This window comes from Xiphophorus hellerii, chromosome 20 (genome assembly GCF_003331165.1).
Source record: "Xiphophorus hellerii strain 12219 chromosome 20, Xiphophorus_hellerii-4.1, whole genome shotgun sequence".
NCBI classification, from domain to species: Eukaryota; Metazoa; Chordata; class Actinopteri; order Cyprinodontiformes; family Poeciliidae; genus Xiphophorus; species Xiphophorus hellerii.
In genome coordinates this window covers 4,824,461-4,851,974 of record NC_045691.1, presented here as the reverse complement: position 1 = coordinate 4,851,974, position 27,514 = coordinate 4,824,461, and the positions used below count along the sequence as shown (strand labels likewise).

Sequence of the window (27,514 nt, the reverse complement as noted above, 5' to 3'; positions counted from 1 at the left end):
TACTATAGAAAGAAAAATGTTTAATACACACATTGATGCATTTGATGCATGCATTGATGCTGAAGGCTTCACAATTAGTTTTTTTAAGCTGATAGATCATTGAATTCAGAGAATATTGTTAAATGATGGTTTGAATAAATCGTAGCTTTTGGTTGTTTCTTTACGTTTAACATTAAAACTTGGATTTCTGTGGGGAACGATCAGAAACTTGAAGTAAGAAGATCATCCAGATGATTCTTATAAAGCAATAAGAATCATTTTGAAAATCATAAACAGGAAGCAAGGCCCTGCTTTCACTGCTGTCTGTCTCCAACCAAATTCATTCTTAAACCAGTCAATGTTTTGAGTAACTTAAGGGTTTCAGGTGTCCACCAAACTGTCTATTTTTGCTATAAAACTCAACAGCTCCTTTTCTAACCTTACTGACCAAACTGCTTTTACACTGCAAAAAACAATTTTATTTTCTATTAGTTGAATTACAAGTAAACATCCAAGCAACAAACCTCCAGCTCTTTCAATTTCCATTTTTCACTTAGGATTGCGTCACTTCACTTCACACTCAGATAACCCCTGCTTTGTTTGGTTCAATCATTGCAGTCTTTTATTGTGTATTTGTGTATTTTTATTGTGTCATTTTCTGTATAGATATTGACTCAGTGGGAAGACATGAGTGCTTCAGATACAAATATTTCTCGCAAAATAAGCTTAGCTAATGTAGCGTTTATCTGCTAGCTAAGGTGGATATGTGGTCTATGTGTATATTACTACATGAACTTCCTCTGCCAGTTACCAGAACTTTTTTATTCACACAAAGAGTTTGTACGTCCTTTACAAAGCCGTTTAAACATTGATTGTATACATCCATAGATTTCAGACCACAAAGCTCATCCATGGTGTACAAATTATTTGCGTTCATTTGGTAGTGATCTATGTCATTGTAGATCGGAAGGAGCTTGTCCACATCCTGACATATTTTCCATCTCTGTCTCATATGAATCAATCCCGACAGCAGCCATTTTGTTCATGTTTTTCTCTTGCACATTGGTCCAGAGTGTAAATATATTTTCTTGGCCTCAAAGTCGTAGTTTAGCTTTGCACTGCACTTGCCTACCAAGATGGCACAGATCACTTCCATTCAGACTTGTGGGAACTATGTATTGATAGAAGTTCAATCAGAACTGAATGACTGCAGGCCGGAGGACAGTTTATTCTTATTGTTTTTATTGCAGGCTATATTCTGATCTGAGCAGAGAAAAGAGGAAGTGAGTTATATAGCTGCTCACAGGCTGAATGATGGACTTTGGAATAAAACATATCTCAGTTACGGGTGAGGCAGAAAGTAAACTGCTGCCTCACCCAGTATACAGACGCATTTTCAGATGCATTGAAACCTAAATTTCAATGCATCTGAAATTTGCATTGAAATTTCAGATGCAAATTTGAAATTTGCATCTGAACACAACCATAGGTGTGTCTAACCTATAGTTCAGGTTAAACACACTTAAACTAAATCAGGAAGCAGTTTATGATTGTTGGTTCCTGCAGACGATCAGATTCACCTTCAGACCAAAGTAGCAGCTTCCTCTGAGTGAGTCCAGCTGTAGGAGAGAAAAGTGGAAACCTCCAGCTCTGCTGCTTCCAGCTGCTCACACTCCACAGACTGAAGGTGAGTTGGACCAAGAACACTTTGACTGCTTCTCTATCGTCAAATCTCTCTCTAACCGGTTAACTTCTGGTTCACTTCTTCACCAGTTGGAGTCGTCTAATTGCGATCTGTTCTTCTCTATCATGGGCATTAATATGGGCAGGAACATGGGCGGGACATGAGCTCACAGTTGTTAGTCCTGCAGTGAGGAACCTCAATATTTTGATGGACACAACTAAGCCCAGATATTTGATATTGTCTTTTAGAAATTAATTGCTGACCCAAACATAATGAAAACTATTTAGATTACCTGATTACTTACAACTTTATCTATATTGTATAATCATTTGGATTTAGATAATGCAATCAAAACATGTAAACCAATGTTGTTGTAAGGCATGAAGTTTATTTAATAGAAAATACCAAACAAAGAATAAATTGCACATCATGCCAAACTAAAGTCAGTGATTCACATCATGTAGCCAAAGCTGTAGCTGGTAGCTAGCTTTGCACAGAGCTGCACAGCTTCTCACTTCCTTATTGGGTTCCTTTGCATGCAGCTTGCAGGGCTATGAAATCATGGTCATTCTGCTCCTAAAGGTGATGCATGTGTTCCTGCTCTGGATTAAACTTATATTTACACTTCTTCACACTTGCGCAGCTCTCTGAAAGCAAATGGCATGTTCGCCGGTCCACTTAAGTTGTTGACATGTTTGGAGTTTGCAGTGAGGGAAATCAAGGGCCAGTCTGCAAATGAGGTCCACTGTCAATCAAATAGCTTGCACACAATACAAGGCTTGGTGCAGTTTGTAATTCCCCTGAAGTGAGTATGAAACATGGGGTGCAAATTCATCTCTCTTAGCAGTATGAGAGATGGCAGTATGGGACAGAATTGGTTAAAGATGCTCTAGTGGAGAAGCGGCTTTCAGGTGAAGTTAGTAGAGGAGGGATGGGAGCTGTGACTGACTGGATCTTCTTTGTTTTCAGCTTCTCTTAGAGACAAAATGGCTTCCAGAACAGAGGAGGATCTCTGCTGTCCGGTCTGTAAGGAAGTCTTTAAGGATCCAGTCATTCTGTCATGTTGCCACAGCTTCTGTAAGGAATGTCTAAAGGACTGGTGGAGAGAGAAACTAGCAAGAGAGTGTCCAGTTTGTAAGAAACTATCAGTCACCGAAGATCCATTTTGTAACTTGGTTCTGAAGAACCTGTGTGAGACTTTCTTACAGCACAGAGATGAGACAGTTTCAGAGGATCTCTGCAGTCTGCACTCTGAGAAACTCAAACTCTTCTGTCTGGACCATCAGCAGACAGTTTGTCACATCTGCAGTCATTCAGATAAACACACCGGGCATAGATTTAAACCTATCGAGGAAGTTGTGCAGCAACTCAAGAACAAAATTAAAGAATCTCTGGAGCCTATAAAAAAAACCCTGGACCTCAGGATGAAAGTTCTGGAAAAGGTTTACCGGACCGCAGAACACATGAAGGTCCAGGCCCGACACACAGAGAGGCAGATTGTTGAGCAGTTTAAGAAGCTTTATCAGTTTCTAGCAGAGGAAGAGGAGGCCAGGCTGGCTGCACTGAGGGAGGAAGAGGAGCAGAAGAGAGGGATGATGAATGAGAAGATGGAGGCTCTGAGCAGAGAGATAGCAGCTCTTTCAGACACAGTCAGAGCCACAGAGGAGGAGCTGAGAGCTGCAGACGTCTCATTCCTGCACAACTACAAGGCTGCAGTGGAAAGAGTCCAGGGCTGCCCCCTGCTGGAGGATCCACAGCTGCCCTCAGGAGCTCTGATAGACCAGGCCAAACATCTGGGCAACCTGGCCTTCAACATCTGGAGCAACATGAAGGACATGGTGACCTACAATCCGCTGGTTCTGGACCCAAACACGGCTCATCCAGGACTCCACCTGTCTGGAGATCTGACCAGTTTGACTGTAGGAGAGGAACAGCAGCTTCCTGATAATCCAGAGAGGTTTGGTTCAGGGTATTCTGTCCTGAGCTATGAGGGTTTTAACTCAGGGAACCACAAATGGGATGTTGATGTTGGAGACAGTGAAGGCTGGGCATGTGGTGTGATAGCAGAGTCTGTTCAGAGGAAGGGGATTATACAGTCTGGGTGGCTGGTTCTGTGGTTCAATGAAGGTGAATACTTAGCACGTTCTCCAAAAGCATCGACACGTCTCCAAGTCCAGAAGAAACTCCAGAGGATGAGAGTGAATCTGGACTGGGACGGAGGAAAGCTGTCGTTCTCTGATCTGGACACTAACACACGCATACACACCTTCACACACACCTTCACACACAAGATGTTTCCATATTTCAACACTAGTCATGTAACAGTTTTACCGATGAAGATCTCAGTGATCAAACAGCAGCTCTGATGTTCTCAGCATGAAGAACAAAAAGTCCAAATGAAACTTTATTGATCACAAGTTTTGATCAGGAAACTCTAAGTGATGTGATTTGATCACTTGTTTGTTTTCAGGATTCTGATCTTAATAATTTTTCTTAAATATTTTGAAGGCAAAACATTTAATATCAAGAAGAGGAATATTTTTACTAAGAGCCTGATGATCTGTAATGTTTATTAATTTATATATGAATATTTAATTAAAAAAAATTAATAATTGAGAAATTGATGATTTACAAATAAGTTATTTAAGTCAAATTAAAGTTTCCCAGAGCAAAATTAAAGCAATCAGTGTTATGCCGATTATTAACTTTGTAGAAAAATCAAGGTCTAAAATATTAGACATAGATTTTATTTACTAATTAACTGATGGCTGATGAAATACTGATTTTTTATTTTACTTATTGATTAAGTCAAAACTAAAAATTCGACTTGGTGATTTTGGAGACTAAGTGAATTATAAACAAGTTTTCTTTGTGCAAGTAAAGGTAATTTATGTAACTTTAACAATTTTACAAATGTGTTGGTAACTGTATGGCAAAAAAAGTGGAATGAAGATAAGAAAGGAAGGTGTTTATGTAAAATACAAAAGTCTGTTAGTTAAAAAAATTAGTGAGAGAAAGAGAAGGAAAGACGTAATAATGATTAGGTCATACCTATTTAAATGACATTTTATGTCTAATTGGGAAAAATAGTGATAAATGTGAAAAATGTGGAGAGAAAGAAAATTTAGGACATGTATTGATGAATTATAAAATATGAGCCTGGAAGGGAGAGATTGAGAAAAATAGAAGAGCATGAATGGTTTCTTACAGGAATATTAGGAACTGAAGGAAACTTGAAGGATATTTATAGAGTAAGGAGAGAAATATTTATTTATTTTCATAACACAAAATTAAAAAATAGAGTTTAATGGATGTAAAGTAGCGTTACTACACACATGTACAGTAGGTGGCGGTATGAAAGTTGCTTGTAATCCACCATAAATAAGAATAATAAGAAAAGCTCAGAGGCGACGCAGGAAGAGCATCTGACTGGTTTCACTTATCAGCAGGTTGGCCTGCTACGGTTTCAGTTTTAGTTCAGTTTCAGGTTAGAGTTACTTATTCTTGGTAATTGTTGATTAAAACCGGTTTTGGGTTTTGTTTGGGTTTAGGGAAAGGGAACTCCTATTGTTCAGCCCTCTGGCTCATTTTAAAGGGGATCTTTGCTGCCCTGGATTCAAACCGGTTTTATTAGACTGAAGAGATGAATGGAGGGAGTTTTATTTCTTTGTGGTATTCACCAGAGATTTTGCATGAGTGTGTTTTTGTTAGGGAGCACGTTAAGTGTATTTATTTCTCTTTTCTCTATTACTACCCCACCCCAATTAGTCTATTTTATTTAAATGGGTTTTAACTAGATTTCAGCTAAGAGGCTCCCACCACATACCTCTGTTTAAACCTTTGCCATTTTTGTATAATAAAATAAATTCTGTGATTCACTCTAGCCCTTAACTCAGGGTGTCTGTGAATTTGTGAACCAAATAAAATGTATCTAATTTGCAAGCAGTGACTCTGCATTTTGTTAAGGTCAGCTGATTATTCCTTGATGAAGATCTTGGTAAACAGCTGAACTGCAGCTCTGATTATAGTTTTGTCTTTAACACAGTTTTTTCTGATCTGACCAGAAAAAAATGAAACCTGTTAATTAGTGACTTTTATAGTAGCCAAAAGGTTGAATTCTGGAATGAAACACCTCAGTTGGACCTGAACTAAAGCAGGAAACAGTTTGTGATCGTAGTTTCCTGGAGAGAGACGATCAGATTCACCTTCAGACCAAACTAGCAGCTTCCTCTGAGTGAGTCCAGCTGCAGGAGAGAAAAGTGGAAACCTCCAACTCTGCTGCTTCAAGCTGCTCACACTGGAGGTGAGTTGGACCAAAAACACTCAGAGTCACTTTGAGGGAAGTTAGTAGAGGAGGGAGGGGAGCCGTGACTGACTGGACCTTCTGTGTTTGCAGCTTCACTCAGAGATAAAATGGCTTCCAGGTTAGAGGAGGATCTCTGTTGTCTGCACTCTGAGAAACTCAAACTGTTCTGTCTGGACCAAGAGCAGCCAGAGTGAATCTGAACTGGGACAGAGGAAAGCTGCCGTTCTCTGATCTGGATACTAACACACACACACCCCTTCACTGACAAGATGTTTCCATTCTTCAACACTGGGGATCAATTTAAGATCTCAACGATCTTAAATTGATCGTTAATTCAATTGATCACAGCCAGGCCCCCTTTATGCTTTCTACTTTCTGTAAATTCACTGTGTCTCTTTTTTCATCCCACAATGTTTCTGTTAAAAACATCACATTGATATTGTGCCCAGTGATGAAATCATTAATTAAAAATAATTTTTCTGATAAGGATGTGACGTTTATAAATCAAGTTTAAGTGTTTTAGTGTTAGATCCATTTTCAATCAGATGTTGCTTTAGACAGAGGAAAAATAGGAAAAATCTCAAGTTTTTTTTTAGATAGCTGCATTTTATTCTATTGGTAGTTATTTCTCTCACTAAATTTTTCTTTAGTCTTTTACTTTCGGTTTTAGGTGTTTTATGCCATCATGGCCAAAGTCCAACCAGACCATGTCCGTATTGAGAGGAGCCTCTGACGATGTTTACGATGTAACATGATGGTACAATCTATACTGTGGAGTGAACTGTGTTCCCATCTTTAGTCATTCATTTATTTTTTCAATGAAGTTTAAAAGTAAGTATGTAAGGGTGAGTCAGGAGAAAACTACTGAAAGACTATGTCCTTTAAATCAAGGTTAAAAATCCATTAGCTTAGAGGTGCTTTGATTAATAATAAGTGGAAAACAGATTAATTCTGGTCTGGATTATAATTTTCATTTTAATCTGTCACTGCAATGTAATGTTTGTTACTTTGTGTGTTAATTATATTTTTAATTAATAGAAGCTGTAAAACATAACATTTTCTGACATCATTCTGAACTATGGAAACCCAAGAAGTACATTGGTGGGAAAAAAAATCTATACTGTTCAAAAATGTCATCTTCAAAAGAAACAAAAAAATGTATAGCCAAGTAATTTAAAGAGAATGAAACCTTTTAAAATACATGGATGATTTTTGCAACAAACTGAGCAAATTTTCAAATATTAAAGAAAATGATTTATTATGTTTTACAAAAATCTGAGACAGTAAGGAGTCATTAGATCAAAACTTTGAGATGTAATACTTTAGTAATGTGTGAGCAGAGTAAAAAATGTATTGACATAATATTTTCAAATATCTTGTTAAATTATTTTCAGTTTCTGTCTCCAACACTTTATTATTTTTGCTTTGTATTAGTAAAGTTTTGTTCATCTGCAGCTCATTGGCTGCAGCACAAAACCGGTTCAAACAAAACCGGTTTAAAAGCGACTGAGAAAACCAAAACTCTTCAGAGCTAAGTTCACTGGAAGACTACACTTCCCATGATCCTCAGGTCTTCCGAGAGATATTCAGCTTCCTCCTGGCGTCTCTGTGCTTCTTGCGGTATTCCTGAGAAAAGCGGATAAAACAAATGTATTTATTTCTTTACTCTGCCTTATTTGACAAGAAACAACTTTATTTCTGACTGTTCTGTTCTCTGCAGAAGGATCAGAGCTGAATTGTTCTGTGATAAACAACCACGTGGGTCAGATTTTTCACTTTCCTACTTCTGATCATCTCAGATCCAACATGTAAAGATATTTCTGCAGCTTGTTTGATTTAAAGGAACTACAGTTTGAAACAGTTATTCATTCTGCCTCTAGAGAGCAACAAAGTAGACTTTAAGATCAGTTTTTTCAACCAACATCACTCTGATCAGTTAAAGTAATCTTTGGTGGAGCTGATAGAAACCTGTCTGAGCGTGCTGGTCCTCTCCTCCCACTGCTCCCTCTGCTCCGCCAGCTGGGAGGTCCGACAGAACAACTTGGGCCCCTCTGAAGGACGAAACAGAGAGCTGAGATTAAACAGGATTAAAAAAATCTCCAACAGAAGAGAAAAGTCAAGATTTAAAGATTTAATTCTGTGTCTAGAGCTCAAAAACAGAAAAAAATCAAACCATCATAACAAAGTGTCAGTAAGGAGCCCAGAAGGTTGATCTCACCTTTCAGTCTGTGGTCATCAGAAGAGAAGAAGAAGAAATCAGGCTGTGATGGAGTCTCCTCCCTGTTAAAGATAAAAACGAATGGAAGAGATTTAATCTGAACTCAAAGTGATTATTTTATCTTCTCCAGAACCTCTGAAGAGCAAAACGTTACTACAAGAAGATAACGGGTTTACACAGATTAAATATGTTGATCTATTAAGGAAGAAACTCCATAACCAAGTTGTTTTTTTTTTTCCACCACTGATAAAAATAAATGCAGGTTATTTATTATTTATTCAAAGATTTATTCACCAATCACGATAAAGCTGGTGTGACTTCAATGAATCAAAGTCAAACCTGAGGCGGGAATTCGCCTAAGGGTTTCAGGACGGTAGCTCTTGATAATCAGAGTTGAGAAAATTATTTATCCACTTGATTAATTTATTATGTCTGACTATGTTTCCTCTGATCACATTCAGGTTTGAATTATTGGAGAAAATAAAACCAAACTGCAGAAGTTTGCAGGATTTTTCCCTCACTTTGTGTTTTTAGCTTCAACGCTGCTCTGCTCCTCCTTCTTCTCCTCTTGCCCATCCTCCTCATCTTCCTCCACCTCCTTCCTCCTCAGAGCTGCTGTCATGGAAACGTGGGTCTTGGTGCCAGGAGACCTTCGGCGCCTTCATCTTCTCAGCTTTGTACTCAGCTGTTGGGAAGATTGAAGAGATGAACAGAGATCTGCTCCATGTGTGGGTCTGATGAGGGGAACTGATGAGACTCACCCGTCTCTCCTGCTTCCAGCTGCTGATTCGTCTCCAAAGAAGGAAAACCTGAATCCGGAGGATTCCTCTGACTTGGAGCTGGGATCGGCTGACAGGAGGGAGGGCGGCAGCTGTTCTTCCTCTCCTCCTCCCTCTTCTTCCTCCACTTTATCCCAGTTTGCCCCCTCCTCTCCCTCAGCGGAGCCGTCGTTCGTCTGGCCGAACACGGCCTTCAGGTCTCCGGACACCTGGAAATAAATCTCCTTGGAAACTTCAGGCAGCTTCTGAGCCTCTTCTCCTCTTCTTCCTGCGGGCCGCTTTGCTGCGAACAGAACAAACCTTCAGGATCCTGCTGGGAAGAGTCTGACTCGAGTTTAAAGTTCTGATGATTTGTGGATCGTCTGAGCTAAACTTTCACAGAATCTACACACAGATTCAAGTGATCAGAAGTCATGAATGATCGTGTCAGTTTAATCTGAGGATGGAGGTGGTTCCTCTACCTCTCCTTTTTGGTTTCTTCTGTTTTGGTCTCGAATGCAGCGTGCTCCTCTTTGCTCGGGTCGTAGTGCAGCGCCGACACGTCTCTGCAGACACAAAAACAACAGATTTTAATCTGTTCAAACTCCACCTTTTAGTCCAGGAGGAGCTGGAAACCAGACTGACTCCCACCTGAACTGCTTGGCTTTGACGGCCGTTTTGCCGCTGGCCTGTTGGCCAGTTCCGAGGACGCTCTGCAGGATGGACAGATTCTTCTTCTTCTCCTCCTCCAGAGCCTCTTCGTCATCCATCAGACTCTTCTGAACTTCTGAAAAACAAAAAAATGAAAAACCCTTCAGAAGGTAACAGAGGGAGGTTCAGCAAAACAATGATTTACTGCTGACTGGACAGAAACAGAGGAAGAAGTTCTCATTGGTTCTGATGGAGAGGAGTGTGATCAGGTTGTTACCGACGTCATGAAACAATGAACCTAAAAAAATCTAACGGGTTCTGATTGAACTGAACTAGTTCTTGTTCAGTGAGACTATTGTCATAATAACAAATTTTGCTGGACGATAAATTGTCTCAGAAGTTATTGTAATAAACAATAATAATAATAATAATAATAATAGCATAATAATTATAATGCAATAAAACATTCTCAAGAATCAATAAACTTTCATTTCTAATGAACTTTTAAATACTGGAATAAGACGACATTTTAAATGTCCAAAATAAATCAATTAAAAAATAAAAATAAATGAATGAATTATAAAGTCTCTGTAATAAAAAAGGAATAGTTGAGATAAAAACACCAAACTCAAGACTTTTGTCATCCAGTTTATGATTTCCACTAACATCCCTCCTTCCTCTTCCTCCTGACTCAACCTTCATCCAAACCTTCTAACCTGTTTCCTCTTCCTCTTCCTCGTCCTCCAGAAAGCGGGAGTCCATCCGGAATCGCTCGTCCGTCCCAAAGCGAGACTGCAGCTCCATCAGCTGGATGACAAACAAACATCTTGGTTTCAGAACCAGAACCAGGACTTTAACTAGACCAGACTGACGCAGCACTACAGTTCATGATCTCCACATGACAACCAGACCTTCTGTCCAGCTGGACCTTCAAACTCTGGCCTGATGTCAAATCTGCTGCCATCCTCCTCTTCACCACCTTCCTCATCATCTTCACTGTCAGCAAACAGCTGAGGACCCGACGGCTTCAGGCGCTTCCTGAAAACAGGCAGAGGTGCTGAAGCTACTGGGATAATTAGAGCTGAGCAAACGCTCTCAGATCCTCACTCACTGCTTTGTGTGGGGCGTTCTGATTGGCTGCTGCTGCTCCATCAGCTGTGGCTTCGTCTTCTGATTGGCTGTCCTGGAACAGGGGCTTCTTTGACTCTCTGACAGCTGAAACAACTTCCTGCTTTTCCTCCTCGTCGTCTGAACCGAAGACGATGCGTTTCCCTGTGGCTGGAGGCGGAGCCTCCTGATGGAATAATAAAATAGAATAAAAAAAAAGATTAACAACCCTGACCATCCTCTTATTGAGGCTGACTTGGGAAAAGAGAGTGTCTTCAGTCAGAGGCTTCTTAAAATGTGCTGTAATACAGACTGCTACAAGAGATCTCTCCTGCCAACAGCCAATCACACTCTTACAATAACTCTTTGAAGAATTTTAATTAATATGAGTTACAACAACATTTAATTTCACTTTGGGATCAATAAAGTAAATTTGAATTTGAAACCAGGAAGTAAATGTTTCTTGCGTCTTTATTCAACTGAAAGTTTACAAAAAAGCCCAATAAGGGGCTTCCGGCCAGGAGCACCGTAAAGATGGCTGCTCGGTAGAGAGGCTCCCCAGACGACCGGAGAAATTATTGAATCACTCCCGTTCAGCTGAGTAACATTGCCTTGCGAAAGCATATACACTTATCATGTCCTATGTCCACCCATGTCAGCTCTTTGGGATTCCCCTCCGTGCTTACGTCACCTGCGTTTTCTGATTGGCTCCCTGTCACATTCAACAGGCTGCAGTTCTCGCTCCAGTCAGGGAAAACCCCTCAAGACAATCCAACATGTTCAGCACGCCCGATTTTAGATCTGAGCGGTCCCGACGATCTACGTAACACACCACATACTGCAGGATGATCAGTTACTATTATCACAATTGAGTCTAAGAACTCGGAACGTTTGTAAGGGGAAAATTAGGGCAAAAATGTAAAATTGTGCCATGTGAACCCGCCATACTTCTCATACTTCCATTGTGGTGGAAGCTGGATTGTAGAAAGTTATTGTAACTTGCCTTTCCAAATAAAAGATTAATTAAAAAAAAAAAAGCCCAGTAAGTTATTTAGGAGAAGTTACGCGCGCTAAACGTTTTCAAAGTTAGCAAAAACGTTGAAGTATTAAATGAAATCAGTTCCACTTTTAGCGCTTTAGCAGAAGTGTTCAGATCATTAAAACAAATACTGAGGTCTGGAATCAGAGGAGATTGTTCTAAAGAGCAACGATCCTCTTTCATCCAGGATATTCAGAACAGACTGGACCAGAACCAGAGGTAGCTACCAGTTGGAAAACCAGGAACACCCACCAGGTTGGCCAGAGCTCCCTGGATGAGCTTCTGATGCTCCTCAGCCTCCTTCTGCCTCAGCTGGAGAGCAGCCAGCCTTCTCATGTTGGCCTTCCTCTGCAGCTCCTCTTCCTCCTTGGCTGCCAACGCCACCCGGGGAGGAGCTACTTCCTCCTCTGCCTCTTCTTCCTCTTCCTCCTCTTCCTCACTGGAAGAGGTCTTGCTGCCTGCAGCAGGAGCTGGATGAGGAGCTGCTCCAGCCTCCTGCTCTTCTTCCTCAGAGGAGCTGCTGGATGAAGGCTGATCTTTCACAGATATCATCTTCTCTTCCTCTTCCTCATCTTCTTCACTCCAGAGGAAGAGTTGGTCTGTGGATCATTGAGAGCTTCTGATGTTTCTCCATGTTTCTGTCTCTCGCTGCCTGCAGCTTCATCCTGCTCATGTTCCCTCTTCCTCCTCAGACACCCGTCAGTTTGAGAAGTTTCCGGCCCGGTTTCCTCTGAGGGCTGCAGAGACGCTGAAGTCACTCCTTCTGCTTTCTTCTTCTTCTTCTTCTTGTGTTCTTTGTCGTCGCTGCTGCTGTCCTCCCCCAGGATGGAGGCGAGGATCTCGTCGGGGGTGATGGCTTCCTTGCGCGCATGTCGCACCTGGAAGCCAGACTCCGGTTTCAGTCCGGATCCGAGGATGCTGGGAACTTTGCTCTCGGCCAGCCTCTGTAAATCAGCCAAGGAGATCCTCAGATGGTTGGAGTTAGCAGAAAACAGGGCTGGAAAATCAAAATCTGAAGACGAGTCTGAAGAGTTTCCCTCCTCCTCTTCATCATCCTCGTCGCTGTGTGAATCTGATGAGTGCTTCATCGCAGGGCGGACGCCAGCTGGGTTCTCTCTCTGCAGAGAGGATGAGTTTTTACTGGAGGAAACATCTCCAGGTGTAGTTTTTCTTTTCATTTGTCCTCTTCTTGTCTGAAAACTGCTGGGCTGTCGGTGATGAAGGTTTCTCCTGTAGGGGGGGCAGGCGGATTTCTTCTGGAATCAAACAGTTCATCTGTGCCAGCAGAGTCATAGTCTTCCTCATCCTCTGGAATCAAATGGAGAAATCAGGTCAGGTCAAAGGTTATTTTTTACCTTTTGCTGTTTCTACGTTTGCACTTTAAAGAACTTCATCAAAGCCTTCATTGACTCCTGAATTTCAGTGAAGTTTTTTCTACTTTTTAAAATTTCTTCCTAAACCATGAAGGTCCACCAGGTTTTCCCTCCAGGTGTGATTTTGTCAGATTCTTCCTACAAACTCATCTCAAGGTGTCAACAGGAAGTGCAGACTCCTCTGAAGTGAACATCAGGCTTCTTCTCTGCTCAGTGAAGTCTGGATTGTAGAGCTGGTCCTCCAGAGTAATCCAGCTTCATGAGGTTCTACCAGCTAATGATGATTCTGTACTTGGTGTTTCTCAGGGATCAAAGGTCATTCCTTTTAATGACTGGGAAGACATATTGATTGAAAATCCCCGTTTACAGAATTTCTGTTACCGTTGGGTCCTGATTTCACCAAGTAGTCGAGTCCCACCACTTCCAGGTTGTCGTCGTCTTCCGCCTCCTGCTGCAGTGCATCATGGGAGCTCTGCTGGGCGGCCGCCAGACTGCGGACTTCCTCGTCCGAATCAACATCGCTGTCAAGGAACCACCTGTCCTCCCTCTGAGCTGCTCTGCGATTGGTTGGCAGATCAGAGCCGTTGGTGAGCTGATGGACTTCAGTGTTTCTGTCGGAGTTCTGGGCCCGTTCGGATCCTAACAGAAGAAGAAAAGAAGAAACATGGATTATAAACCTGTTCTACATGTTTCATTACTGCCTTCATGTAATATCGTTTTAAATATTTGACACTTTTGGCTGTATGTCTCTAAGACAAAATAATTTATTCGAGTTCATCAAAACCACAACTTTCAGGTTCCAAGCCCATATTCACATCAACAAAAGTGATGACAGAATTTAACCAGAAGTTAACTGGAGCTGATTAAGAGCCTCTCAAGATTATTTAGTCTCCATATACGGGTTTAGCCTGCAAATTTTAAACTCGAGTCTCTGCCTCTGATGCCTCCATAGGGGCAGGATTAAAATGTTATCTGGGCTGTTTAGCAGCAGTTATCTGGTTGACCCTGCATATCTAATTTATGGAGCTCATTAAATCAGCTTTAAGGAGCCTCTACAGAACCGTCTCAGTCTCCGACTGCAGCAAACATGACAGGCTGCAGGAAACCAGAAGAGCCAGGGAGGCTCCAATGGAGAACTAATCAGTTTGGGGAAAAGTTGAGAAGAACCAACCACAAACCAAGTTTTTAAACATCTGAGGGAACCAAAGTAGGACACAGGGTTTCTGTATACGAACAGAACAAACAAGGCAAACTGAGGCCAGAGATCCTTCAATCTATCTGTTATCAGAACCGGGCCCGACGACAGACCATAAAAACGCTTTTCCTCAACATTCTCCTACAACTATGCTGTGTAAAAAAATTCAACGGTTCATGAGATGTTGTCACATCAACATAGTGCTAATTTTGTCCGTAGCTGTTTTGTGTAAGAACACTTCCTTGGGAACAGATGAGAACATTTTAAAAAGTTACCGGCTCCTGCTGAAAGCATTAAGGGAGTCGCCGGGATCCGTGCGACTCTTCTTAGGTTTGATTGGCTCGTATGGGGGGAACTCCCCCCTCCTCCTCTTGCTGATGTCATCATCCCCTCCCTCCACCTGCCAGGTGAGCTGGGTGACTGACAGAGTCTCATCTGGATCGGTCCGGTCCAGTCTGCGGATGTTGTGGCAGTACTTTGATGGGTCGTACTTCACTGTTCGAGCTTTGCTGCCTTTCTGACACCTGAGCTGCAGCACAGGAAGGACTCGACCGAATTTACTGACCACCCAGTCCTGAAAGCAGAGAACAGAGTCAACATCTCCACCTACACACACAAACCTGCGTTTCATAGAAACCAACAGATGAAACCAGCAAACATGTCCGTATGGAGCTCGGATTAAAACATCTGATTCTGTCTTGAGCAAAAAGTAAAGTGTGAGAAAAATAAGTCAGAGAATAATAAGCATTACATTAAAAACACATTTAGCAACAAAAACTGAGTTGTTGCTGCAGTGGGTCTGGAGGAAGAGGAGCACTGATCATTAGGATGAGGAAGATCTTGGTAAAACGTTTCAATCAGGGTTGAAATCAGTGCAGTTTATTCTACAGTCTTTATTACAGGTTTTGTTTTGATCTGAGCAGAGAAAAATAAAACCTGTTATCAGTGAGTTTATTAGCAGCTCAAATGTTGAATTTTAGACACTGGAACAAAACACACCTTGATTATGGGTGAGGCAGCAAGTTTGACAGGTTTAAGCTCCGCCCCCAAACCTGTTCTACCTCAACTAAAGCAGGAAACAGTTTGTGATCATTGTTTCCCTGCAGAGAGACTCCCAGACGATCAGATTCACCTTCAGACCAAACTAGCAGCTTCCTCTGAGTGAATCCAGCTGCAGGAGAGAAAAGTGGAAACCCCCAACTCTGCTGCTTCAAGCTGCTCACACTGAAGGTGAGTTGGACCAAGAACACTCAGGGAAGTTAGTAGAGGAGGGAGGGGAGCCGCGACTGACTGGACTTTCTGTGTTTTCAGCTTCACTCAGAGACAAAATGGCTTACATGTCTGAGGAGGATTTCTGCTGTCCAGTCTGTAGGGACGTCTTTAAGGATCCGCTTGTTCTGTCATGTAGCCACAGCTTCTGTAAGGAATGTCTGCAGAACTGCTGGAAGAGAGGACCCATCAAGACAGTGTCCAGTTTGTAAGAGGAGATCTCCTAACGGATGATCCGCCTTTAAATCTGGTTCTAAGGAAGCCTGTGTGAGACTTTCTTACAGCAGAGAGACCAGAGACTTTCAGAGGATCTCTGCAGTATGCACTCTGAGAAACTCAAACTCAAACTCTTCTGTCTGAACCATCTAGAACCAATTTGCTCCATCTGCAGAGATTCAGATAAAACACACCAACCACAGATTCAGACCCATCGATGAAGCTGCTCAGCAACACAAGAAGAAACTTCAGGAAACTCTGGAGCCTTTAAAGAAGAAACTGGAGCTGAAGAAGAAAGTTAAAGAGGAGTTTGATCAGACAGCGGAACACATGAGGGTCCAGGCCCGACACACAGAGAGGCAGATTGTTGAGCAGTTTAAGAAGCTTCATCAGTTTCTAGTAGAGGAAGAGGAGGCCAGGCTGGCTGCACTGAGGGAGGAAGAGGAGCAGAAGAGAGGGATGATGAATGAGAAGATGGAGGCTCTGAGCAGAGAGATAGCAGCTCTTTCAAACACAGTCAGAGCCACAGAGGAGGAGCTGAGAGCTGCAGACGTCTCATTCCTGCACAACTACCAGGCTGCAGTGGAAAGAGTCCAGCACTGCCCCCTGCTGGAGGATCCACAGCTGCCCTCAGGAGCTCTGATAGACCAGGCCAAACATCTGGGCAACCTGGCCTTCAACATCTGGAACAACATGAAGGAACATGGTGACCTACACTCCTCTGGTTCTGGACCCAAACACTGCTGGGTCAAAGGTCATCCTGTCTGAAGATCTGACCAGATTTACTAGAGAAGAGAAACAGCAGCTTCCTGATAATCCAGAGAGGTTTGATGAATGGGAGTCTGTTCTGAGCTCTGAGGGCTTTAACTCAGGGAACCACAGCTGGGATGTTGAAGTTGGAGACAGTGAAGGCTGGGTGCTTGGTGTGATACCAGAGTCTGTCCAGAGAAAGGGAGAGATAGAGTCTGGATGGTTGGCTATATGGTTATATAAAGGTAAATATAAAGCAGAGTTTCCACCAGCTCCAGTCACGTTTCTCTCAGTCCAGAAGAAACTCCAGAGGATCAGAGTGAATCTGGACTGGGACAGAGGAAAGCTGTCATTCTATGATCTGGATACTAGCACACACATATACACCTTCACACACACCTTCACTGACAAGATGTTTCCATTGTTCAACACTTGGAATAAAGTAAAAATCCTCCCTATGAAGATCTCAGTGATCAAACATCAAACTCTGATGTTGCTCAGCATGAAGAACAAAAAGTCCAAATGAAACTTTATTGATCAGATTGAAACTCTGTGATGTAAGCAGGAAACTGAAGATGATCTGATCTGATGATCTGCTTGTTTTCAACTCAGCTTAATAATCCTTCCAGATGCTACAAACTAAATGCGCCATGAAGTGAATGATGTGGACTTTAGTTTGGTTCTGACAGCCGATAAAGGTGTGTGGATCCTGAACAGGTACCAGGTGAGGTTAGTGGAGAGCATGAGGACACTGTACAGCTCTGCTGATGAAACAAACTGAGATCCAAACATCCAGACTGATGAACAGAGGAAAACTCTGAGAGGTTTTCATATTTAGATGAGGAACATCTCGGCAGATTTATCAGGAACAGGAAGAAGCTGACAAACCAACCTTACATCCTGGTACTTCGGATCCCGGCACCGCAGCCTTCATGGTGAAGTTTTGGACTCCAGCTTTGCTCCATGTATCCAGAAGTTTGTGCTTCTTTGCTCCATTTGCAGATCTTTGAAGATGATGTTCTGCTGCCTCCTGACGCTCCTGAGCCAACCTGCAGCACATTTATTAACTTAATAATGCTGTTTTCTTGCTCTCCCTCTGCATTATGGGTAACTTCTGGTACTCCAGCTTCCTCCCACTATCCAGAAATACAACTGTTGTGTTAACTGGTCTCTAAATTGTCCCGGGAAGTGAGTGTATTCATGGCTGTTTGATGGTGGATTTTGAATCTCAACCAATGATGGCTGGAGACCAGCAGGTCAGCTGCAGCTGGTAAACAGAACATTATCTCAAAAACGCTGAAATCAAACATTATAAAAGATATTTAAGGGTTTAATCATCTTTTCAAGCATCTTTTTCTCTCTGGTAATTAAAGCATCAGATTCTTGTTCATCAAAACTGATTCTGTTAAAATAACCGAGATTTTAAACAATCTGATTTATGTTTGTAAGAAAATACTAATTATTTCCTAAACTACTGAGAGCTTTTCATAAACTTATACAATATTTTAAAAGGTAAAATGTTAATTTTATTGTTATCAAAGTTGAAGGCAGAGTATTTATTTAAAACAAACTAACAGCCTGATTTATTGTAGTGTTCATTTCTGTATGAGGAAAGAAATAAATTAAGGAGAACAAGCTGTGATAAATTGAGTGTTTTTACTGACTGCTGATTAAAGTTTCACTGAGAAAATTGAAAGGAAAATTGATGCATCATAGCCTTGATTTAATAATGTCTTGTCCATGTTTATCTTTTATATAAAATATATTTATACGTAGAGTTTCTTTTCTTTTAAAAATTTCCATTGAAAGTCTCTGATGTTCTCATTCTAACAACCGATGAATTTGTTTTTGTTTTTGGACAATGTGCAAACACTATTAAAAGATGCTTTGGACCAGATTGAGTTTAAGGAAGTTTCCATCAATAGTCCTCTAAGCAGGTGAGTTAATAACAGGTTAATATAAAACCTGCATTGAAAGTTGTATATGCTCTATACAATCACTATACAGTCATAAAATTACAATATAAACAGTACTAGGTGCCATTTTTACTTAACTGACCACTGATGATAATCAGCCAACTTATCCTTAAATCAGCTCTGATTGGTGATAAATTTCTGAACTATTGAAGCATTGATATATTTTTTTTAATTTTACTGATTTATTCAAAACGAATTTGCAGATCAGAAATTAGAGAACTGAAAATCTGTTTCAGCTGGTAAAATCCTGATCAGTGCATCTCTACGTCAGACAAAAAAAAAATTCAATCCATAAATCCAGCAGCTTTTAAAATATTTTCATTTGTAAATAGGCCACTGACATACTGTAAATCTCTCTCTGCTTCCTGAATTTTATAACCAGATCTTCTGTATAAAATGAAATTTTCCTCCCCAGGATGTGAAGTTCAGTAATAAAATGAACCTTTGGAGGAAGCTCTCCTTTGCTGCTTCAATCTGCAGAGTTCCTCCTTTCCATTTGGATTTATTAAGAACCGTCATACCTGCAGAGAAAACACGAAGACGTAAAATGACCTGAACTCTGATGTCATATAAATCTAAGATAGTAAACAGAAAAACTGGGAGATGGAGAAAATTTCACCTTCCTCTGAATCTGTTCTAATTAGTTTCAGCACTGATTAATTTCATTAAGAACTTCCTACATCATTGTCCATCAACAAGATACCCTTTATTTTAGATACAAATCTATAATCTGACTGTTCTAAAGATCATAAATAAATATTACATGTCTGACAATATCTCACTTTCACCAGATCACGAGACAGGAGTGATTTTATCTTACAGAGAAAGTTTCCTGCAGATGCTTTAAGGTGGGAATGTTGACTATAGAAGCTTCTTTACTTACATTTCTTCAGGTCTGGTTCAGAAATGTTGATGTTGATGTAGGCGAATGTTTTGTAAGGAACATCTGCAGGAAAAAAATAAGAAAATAACATCAGGACAATCTGATGAAGCCGTGGCAGGAAAAATGGAGGATGTTCTCTAAGAAGAATCCTGATTTTAACCAGAAACCTTTAGAGTCATTCATTTCCTGGTTTGATTGGAAAATATTGCAGAACCTTTAAGGATTCAACAGAAATAAATATTCAAAGACAAATTATATCCATTAATTTGGTTAAAAGACTTCTCAGTTTTCAATGCAGTTTTGATGTGAAATTAAAATAAATGAAGTAACAAAACTGTTTATATTGAGAAGTATCTAAATTAGGTAACATTTAAACATAAAGATGATTTATTATGTTGGTTTCAGAAGTTTTGTTTATAAACTGTTGTTAAGTTTAAACTTTGTTAAATAGTCATCTGGGTGCCATCATGCGAGAAAAAAACAACTATAAATGCACAATATATCAGTGTTAACATTGCTGTTAGTCATTTCTTTTACATATTTGATTCAGCCCAATAAGTAAAATTGGGCCAATATTAACAACTGATATTTATTTCCACCTTGTTCTTGTTGTTTGGTCATGTGACAGTCATAATCGTGCAGTGCAGAATTGTAGGGTGTTTAACTGAAGTGAAGAAATGTCAGAGAAATATTCATATCACAGCAATACTCTGAAATACTCTAAAAATGAATCGTATATTGACAATCGTATACTTTTTATATTGACAGCATGTTATATTTTATTTTTATTTTGTCTACAATTGCTACTCAGTGGTGGTTGTTGTGTGTCTTGTCTCTATGCTGCTGTAACTGCGAAATAATTTCCCTGCTGGGATGAATAAAGTAATTCTATTCTATTCTATTCTAATTAAAATATGCTTTCCGATGAGGCTCCTTTGGCAGATTAAACGGCAACTTTAGAAAATAATATTTCAGAAGCTATTAAACAAACTTTCTTACGCCCACATTTCTTAATTATGCTTTTTATTTTTCTTATTTAATAAGATCTTTATCTTAAAGGCCATGTTTTCATTAACTGCCTCATTCAGTGAGAGTCTTACTGATTCTCATTTGTTATACATGACAGCTATGATTTTGAATGATAACTTCCAGTTGGTGGTTATGATATTAAAACACATTAACTTATTTTACAACTCTCAGACCATCAGGAGCATTCTCACCCTCCTCATCTCTCCGGGTCCGCAGCTCTACATCCAGAACCTCTCCGAACTTTCCAAACCGGTCCTTTCAAATCCTTCTGGGTGACCGTGTGGTTCAACCCGCCGACGTAAAGCCGCCGCATTGTGCAGAATCCACAAAACCAGTCACTTCAAGAACAGCAAACACCAGCAGCCTGTAGCAAACACTGGTCATCCAGACTGATGTGTGAGGAGCAGCATCAGTTATTTCAGCAACAAACCTTAAAGGAGACAAAGATGTTAGAAAATGGAGCAGCTTCTTATGTGAACAAACATTTCTGTTTCTATAGTCAAAAGGTATTTAGGATTTAATCATTTTTCTAATGAAATTCCTAATGTTTACTTCACATGTATTCAGCCTGTGCTTCGCCCTTTCGAGTCCGACTGACACTTACTTCCGGTAGTTTATCTGAAAACGTTCCGCGTACATTGTACTTTATATTAATGTAAAATACACAATGCCAGCATTTAAAAGATTAAAAGAAAGATTTAGAATAAAACACATTTTAATTAAAAAATATAATACATATGCAAAATTATATTCCTCCTGGCGAAAAAGACACATTTTCGGGTTTTGTCGAGATATTTCCTGTGTCCCATCTACTGTGTAGAGGAAGAGGGGATGTTTCACATTTTTGCTCCCGAGTAAATCTTATTTTTACAGTTTATTACCAATATTAACGCATTATTTTATGACATTTAGATTGAGTTTACTTATATTTGTGGTTTTTGTACCAACAGAAGCACCCAGTAAGGTCAAAAGGACTCGACAGCAACACCGTCTCACCCTCTAATTTCAGACCGAGGTGGTACAGTCCAGAGAGCGGGAGGCTGCAAACAGCTAGCTCCACAGATCAGCTGGGACACGCAGACCAGGTAAATAAAAAGCTTTAAATTAGCCTTCTAATGGTTGGCAACAACTTTAATGTGGCCGAATTTATACGGCCACAGAATTGTCTGGTTACGTATAAGTTGAATTTTATTGTGTTTCTTAATAAATAAATACGGTAAAATGGTAGTTTTTGTTGGTTATTTTTTGAACATAACAGTTCTTAAGCTTTTTGAGCAGAAATGGGTTGAGCAACAAACTTTGCGTAATAAAAATAACATTAGAAAAACAAGGTTGGTGTAGAACTAAGGTTTTACTTCCACATAAATTGTAAGTCTGTCTGCTTGTGTTGTTGATTCAAAGATATAAGCTTAATAGATTAGCCAGACATTGTTCTCCAGTTATAGTGGAGGACAGTTACTTCATACTAACATCACTCAAGTATAAGTGAAACGTAAAGCGCAGCAAAACTAATCCTGGAAGTAAAACGAGCTCAAAAACTTCCATTTGTATAATTTAGCTTTTTCTTTTTCCTCTTTCTCTTTCTACCAAAAACTGAATGTTAAAGTCTTCAGTCTGGTGCTTTGGTCTCAACTAGCCCTTTTTTAAGTGACAGTTTTGTTCATAGAAATATCATAGTGTATTTTATTTGTTGTTTCTGTTGTTTTGTTTATTTATTTTGGATATTTGAAATGTCTTCCATGTCCATTGTTAAATGCTCGTTAGAATTTAAAGTTTATTGATCTGTGAGAATGTATTAAATTACTTGAAAATGTTTTCAAAGCAACAATATTATTGATTATTGCAATAACTTCTGGGACAATTTATCGTCCAGCAAAATTAGTTATTGTGACAGGCCTACGTCTGAGTGTTGTTGCTGTTTCTCCAGGAAGAAGAGGAAGATGAGTGAGGAGAATGCAGAGGAGGTGAAGCAGCTGGAGGCTGAGGTGAAGCTGCTGCAGGCAGAGATCAGAGCTCTGCAGCAGCAGCGACAGGACAGCTGGGAAAACGTCTCCTTCCAGTTCAGGGGACAGATGCAGGACGCTCTGTGAGTTTACCTCCTTTTATTACCATCAGGTTCCATGTTTGAGTACCAGAGAGAAATGATGGGATGTTTGACTGTCTCTGCAGAGCGTTTGTCTGTGGACGGACGCAGGAACCTGGAGGAGACTGGTGGTGTCCAGGCTGAAGGAAGGAAGTGGAGGAGCTGGAGAAGGACTTGAAGCTCCAGACTCAGATGAATGGCATCAGCCTGAACAGCTGCATCACAAAGACCCTGCCGAGCCGTAAGGAAGAGAATCTGCTGGACATTTCCAACACTAGACATCTAGCTGCGTTTCCATTGACCATCAAATTGCACAAATTGATATTGACATGGCTGAATGATGAATTTATCTTTTCTAACTGTTTACATCTATCACTCCAATCATTTTTTTTACTTATCTCTATGAACAAGCTGATTCACATGTGATTTTAATTTCATTTATTTTTTAATGCAGTTGCGAAATGGTGTTGTTTTGACATCAGGAGAGTAGAGAGAAAGATTTGCAAACATTTGTAATGGAAACACAGCTTCTGTTAGCCATTTGCTCAACATGTTGTTTATCTGTTAGACTCATCTGTGTTATTTAAAACCAGTTACTCTGACCTTCTTACTGGGCTTTTAAACTGCACCAAGTTTCCTCATTAGTCAGATGCCCAGTTTCTCTTTCAGAATAAAAGTCTGGTGTTATTTGTTTCTGTGTGTGTGCCAGGCGGTCGGGAGGTGGTCCAACAGGTCTGTCTGTCAGGTCGCAGCTCTGAGCTGGTCTTCCAGGTAGAGTTCCAGCTTTCTGAGCTCAAGGTGAGTCTTTTTATTCTCTTGATGTTAAGGTCGTTTTACTGATATTGGCTCTGGGACCAGCAGCTGTTCTCAGCCTCTTTGTTGTTTAATTTTCTTGTGTCTGTTTGTTGGTTCTCTGGCTGTATTTAGGTTAGAAGGAGGAGATGGGATTTTGCTTTCTATCTTGTTAGCTCCAGATCAGTGTCAGATGATGGATAGAGAAGATCTTAGAGAGAAATATTAGAAAATAGTTCAGGGTTTAGCCAGCAGTGGGTGACAGAGAGCCATAATTAGATCAGTGATTTCAGCTGCTCCTGAAACCTCAGGAATGATGCTCATCACTTGTACTTAAGTCATTAAATTAATTATTCGCATTGATAAATTAAAAAACTCAATAACCACTGGTTATGGATTCAGTCATCTGCCCCTAAATATGGAAAACAGTCCCCAAACAGGAAACAAGCTTTTGGAAAAGATGGAGGGATGGATGGACGATATGGCTGAACATTTTTCAGGATATAAGCATTTCACATCTGTTGTTATCGATAACTATGTGTTGAATTCAGTTTTTTTGTTTTAAATATCTGAAATACTGGCAAACTCGGAGCATGACCTTTTCTGTTTTATCCAGTTTTCACTCCATGCCATAGTTTTTTATTTTTAAGCAGTTATGAGGCACGATGGTGAAACCTGAAACTGCTTCTGCACAAGTTTTTCAGCAAGTTGTTGCTAGGTAACCAAAGAATGAGTTGCTCGGTAACCAAAGAGTGAGCGAGAAAGTTGATGCCACCAACTGTATTTAGCTGGTTGTTAGAGGTTTAGTGACTAAAGCTTACATCTCCCAGAATGCTGTGTTTCTGGATTCTACATATTGCATGTATTATCTATTGATGTTGAGCATGTGTATATGATGATATATATTGTTATTGATATATTGTCCATCCCTAGATGGAGATAATGTTCTGAATTTGTTCATGCTGTCATTCTGCCTCCTCCTGTGTCCTCTGAATGTGTCTTTTTCTGCATTTGTCCTCTCTGTGGAGTGACATATCTGCATTCAGTCCTGCATGCCTTAGTCTAAATATCTATTTTGCATCATGTAAACCATACATTGGATACTTTCTATATGTGTGAACTGAAACTGTTTGAATCATAGAACAGTTTCACAGAAATCATTTTTCTAATTTAGGAAAGTCAAAGTAAATTTCTAATTTGTGCAAACAGGATTGAAGCTGGATCTGTTAGCTAACTGGAGCAGATGTTGGACTGTTTTTACTGATGGATGTAATGTCTGCAGGATGGATCGAGAACAGAGCGGAGAATCAGAGATCTGAACCTGGTGCTGGACTCCAGCGACCTGCAGAGCCTCAGCAGCTTCCTGTCCAGGTACCGACCTGCAGTCATAACTAATGGGGGATAATCTGAGAGGGAATGAGGAGTAACCAGGTGGAAGGGTTTGAAAACACTAACCAGGAGGAAAAATACATTATTTCAGCTGTCATAATCCTCTAAAATGAATCTCTGATTTTTACTGAGGAAACTTTAAAGTTAAGATAACATGATATAAATGTATCATTTTGAAACCGAAGCGCTCCATCTCAGACTCTACAGGCCTCAGTTAGCAGGTTAAAGTCAAAGATCATGACCATGAACCAGTTTGGCTGCTTGGGAGGGTTGGGGGGCGGGCTATTTTTCTCCAGAAACAAGATGGCTGCCGGACTGAGGTCAGCAGGACTGCATGTGGAAGAAGGACGAGACTTACAGGGCAAAGTCCTGTGGACAAGTGAGACCAGAGTGGAGATGTTGGACTGTGATGGACAGAACCGCGATGGAAGAGACCAAACACCACATACCAACTGTTGAGCACGATGGGGGAAGGATGATGGAGTGGGCTTTCTGCTATAATTGACTGCAGCCAAAGTATTCTAGAGTCCAATGTGAGTCCTTCTGTACCTTCATCTGAAGCTTGGTCCTAACTGGGTCTTCAACAGAACCAGGGTCTCAAACTGAGCAGCAGATCAATGACAGAAGGGCTGAAAAAGAGGAGAATCGATGTATTTCAGTGGCCTAGTCAAAGTCCAGACCTCATCCTGATGGAAAGGCTGAGGTGGGACGAGGACCCTATTATCAGTGTGTCAGTCTAACACCTAGTGCTGAGAGGTTCTGGTCCGTTCTTTATTCTGCTGCAGAGCGTCTGCTCTGCTCTGATTGGCTCTGAGTCTGAGGCCAAACCACATCTGGATCGGATGACCCAGACTGCAGAACCTGGCAACCAGCACATGGAAAAATTCTGAAGACAATGATTCAGCTGCTGCTGCTCCGTCAGGACCTCTGGCTTTATGAGTGAGTGTGTGTGTGTGGGCGTGCGCGTGGTGTGTGTGTGTTTCAGCCAGTCCTTACTGTCCAGTCCAGATGGACCATCTCTGGTGGATCCGTCCGGGTTCAGGTGCTGCTGATGAGTTTCTCCCGAGGTCAGGGTGGGTTTCCTCCTCCAGGATTACCCACTTTATCCAAGCTGATGTGGATCTTTCTGATGTTGATCTGATTTAGTGACTGTTGGTACTGAGCAGGAGGGGAAAACAATGCTTGTGAATAAACTTTCCATTCATTAAAATTCAATTAGTTAAAAATATGTTCGACTGCATCTCTATTTGAAGGCAGAGCTTCAGCTGGAAGCTTTTAAAGGAGACATGTTGAACCTTTTTATGATCTGAACTCCTCTGCCTGAGGTTTTATTGAATTATTTCATTCCCAGGTGTTTTAAATGAATTGCTCAGCTCTCTGAAACCTCACTGTGTGTTGTTAGGAGTCTGGGTGAGGATAGACATCATCTCCTCCACTCATCATCTTCTTTCTTGCTTTTAGCTGGAGTTTAAAGGCCTCTCTATGATGGGTTTTAATCTGTAATCTGGAGATCAATCCGTCATCAGTGAACCAGACGGCTAACAGCTTGGTGGGAACCAGAAGTTCCTCCTCCGTTATCGATGGTGACTGGTTCTTCTTCATATGTTGGCTGCTTGTCCGATGGTCTCTCTTGTTTTAATCTGGGATTATAATCTTGTCAGCAGTACACTATTCGGTCTTGAAGCCTGTTTACCCTTTTATGAGTGGAGCCTGATTGCTCAGCATTGGGTTGACTTCAACCCCCCTGTGCCACTTTGGTCCTTTCACAAAGATGACAACTGTTCTTTGTTTCTCTCTGCTGAGACACAAATGCCACATAGAGCTGGAATCAGAAGGTTATACACACCTGTAAGCAGAAGTTTACACACATCTGAAACCAGAAGGTTACACACCTCTGGGACCACAAGTTTACATACACCAAATAAAAAGATGCATCTACGTTTTCTTTCGCTCTGACTGAAGTTAAATCAGAATGTTTTGTTTCAAGTCAGAATCACCTAGAATTATTTATATTTTTAAAAACTTCTACAATAAGAGAAAGAATCTGTCAGATTTACTCAATAATGTCTACCAGATCAGAAGTCTGCATACATCTTCTCAGTATTTGTAAACATTACCTTTAAACTGGATGATTTGGGTTAAACCATCAGTTTTATTGAGTTCTTGTCCATTTCTTAAAACGCTGCAGTTTTTCCACATAAAGTTCTTTCCTCATGATTTCATCTATTTTATGAAGTGAACCAGTTCCTCCCATGGCAAACCACCACAGCATGGTGCTGCCACCATCATATAGATCCTATTTTTTCCCCCAAATGTAACAATGGTCATTGTGTCCAAACAGTTCCACTTTAGTCTCATCAAACCACAGGACATGTTTCCAAAAATGAAGATCTTTGTTCCTATTATGGTATTTGATTTTTATGTTTCTTCTGGAGTGATGGCTTCCTCCTCGCTGAGCGGCCTTTCAGCCCATGTCGGTACAGAATATATTTCACAATGACTCTGACTCACCAGCATCAGCTGCATCTTCACAAAGTCTCTGGCTTTTGTCCTGCACATTTTCACTCACCATTATGACTTTTAGCAAATAGACAGTGAGAAAAAAGTGGATAAAAAGTATATTTTTATTGGGCATATGTAAACTTCTGGCTTCAGCTGAGTACGATAGACCCTAATTTGTCACCTGGTTGATGTTGATTTGCTTTGAAATGTGACTTTTGTTTACTGTAGAGCTCCGTCCTTTATAGAGTTTTCTTGTTTCTTTGCGACGATACAACTGAAATCCAGGAAAACCTCCTCACGTCTTCATTCAGTCCC

At 40.6% G+C, this 27,514-nt stretch overlaps 3 protein-coding genes across 4 annotated transcripts in view; 2 read left to right on the top strand and 1 right to left on the bottom strand.

Annotated features, from left to right (window-relative positions):
- The first annotated feature begins 959 nt into the window (after nucleotides 1-959).
- LOC116710462 (nuclear factor 7, ovary-like) lies at nucleotides 960-17,423 on the top strand. 2 transcript variants are annotated; one of them, XM_032549507.1, is made up of 3 exons: nucleotides 960-1,666; nucleotides 2,633-4,051; nucleotides 17,069-17,423. In XM_032549507.1, exon 2 carries the CDS (start codon nucleotides 2,650-2,652, stop codon nucleotides 4,027-4,029), a length of 1,380 nt encoding a protein of 459 aa, XP_032405398.1. In that variant the 5' UTR covers nucleotides 960-1,666; nucleotides 2,633-2,649; the 3' UTR covers nucleotides 4,030-4,051; nucleotides 17,069-17,423. The 2 variants fall into 2 exon arrangements, with proteins under 2 accessions (XP_032405398.1, XP_032405399.1); XM_032549508.1 differs by lacking the exon at nucleotides 960-1,666 and having other exon boundaries at nucleotides 2,115-4,051.
- Nucleotides 7,201-21,039, bottom strand: nol8 (nucleolar protein 8). Its single transcript, XM_032549510.1, is given in 22 exon segments — nucleotides 7,201-7,595; nucleotides 7,938-8,020; nucleotides 8,188-8,249; nucleotides 8,709-8,782; nucleotides 8,784-8,896; nucleotides 8,971-9,223; nucleotides 9,225-9,249; nucleotides 9,428-9,511; nucleotides 9,597-9,732; nucleotides 10,313-10,403; nucleotides 10,508-10,632; nucleotides 10,707-10,890; nucleotides 11,995-12,289; nucleotides 12,292-12,912; nucleotides 12,915-13,050; nucleotides 13,497-13,753; nucleotides 14,586-14,884; nucleotides 17,438-17,594; nucleotides 18,964-19,042; nucleotides 19,405-19,467; nucleotides 20,625-20,691; nucleotides 20,693-21,039. Coding segments are annotated over 22 exon segments (3,318 nt in total). The 5' UTR covers nucleotides 20,747-21,039; the 3' UTR covers nucleotides 7,201-7,535.
- A 350-nt stretch (nucleotides 21,040-21,389) lies between these two features.
- Nucleotides 21,390-27,514, top strand: part of cenpp (centromere protein P) — a 90,131-nt gene continuing 84,006 nt past the window's right edge. Inside the window, 5 exon segments of the mRNA XM_032550650.1 lie at nucleotides 21,390-21,518; nucleotides 22,361-22,519; nucleotides 22,603-22,757; nucleotides 23,226-23,314; nucleotides 24,591-24,679. Coding sequence (XP_032406541.1) covers nucleotides 22,374-22,519; nucleotides 22,603-22,757; nucleotides 23,226-23,314; nucleotides 24,591-24,679 — 479 coding nt within the window. The 5' untranslated portion in view covers nucleotides 21,390-21,518; nucleotides 22,361-22,373.

Coding starts and splice junctions, on each gene's coding strand:
- LOC116710462 (XM_032549507.1), top strand. CDS start 2,650: ATGGCTTCCAGAACAGAGGAGGATCTCTGCTGTCCGGTCTGTAAGGAA.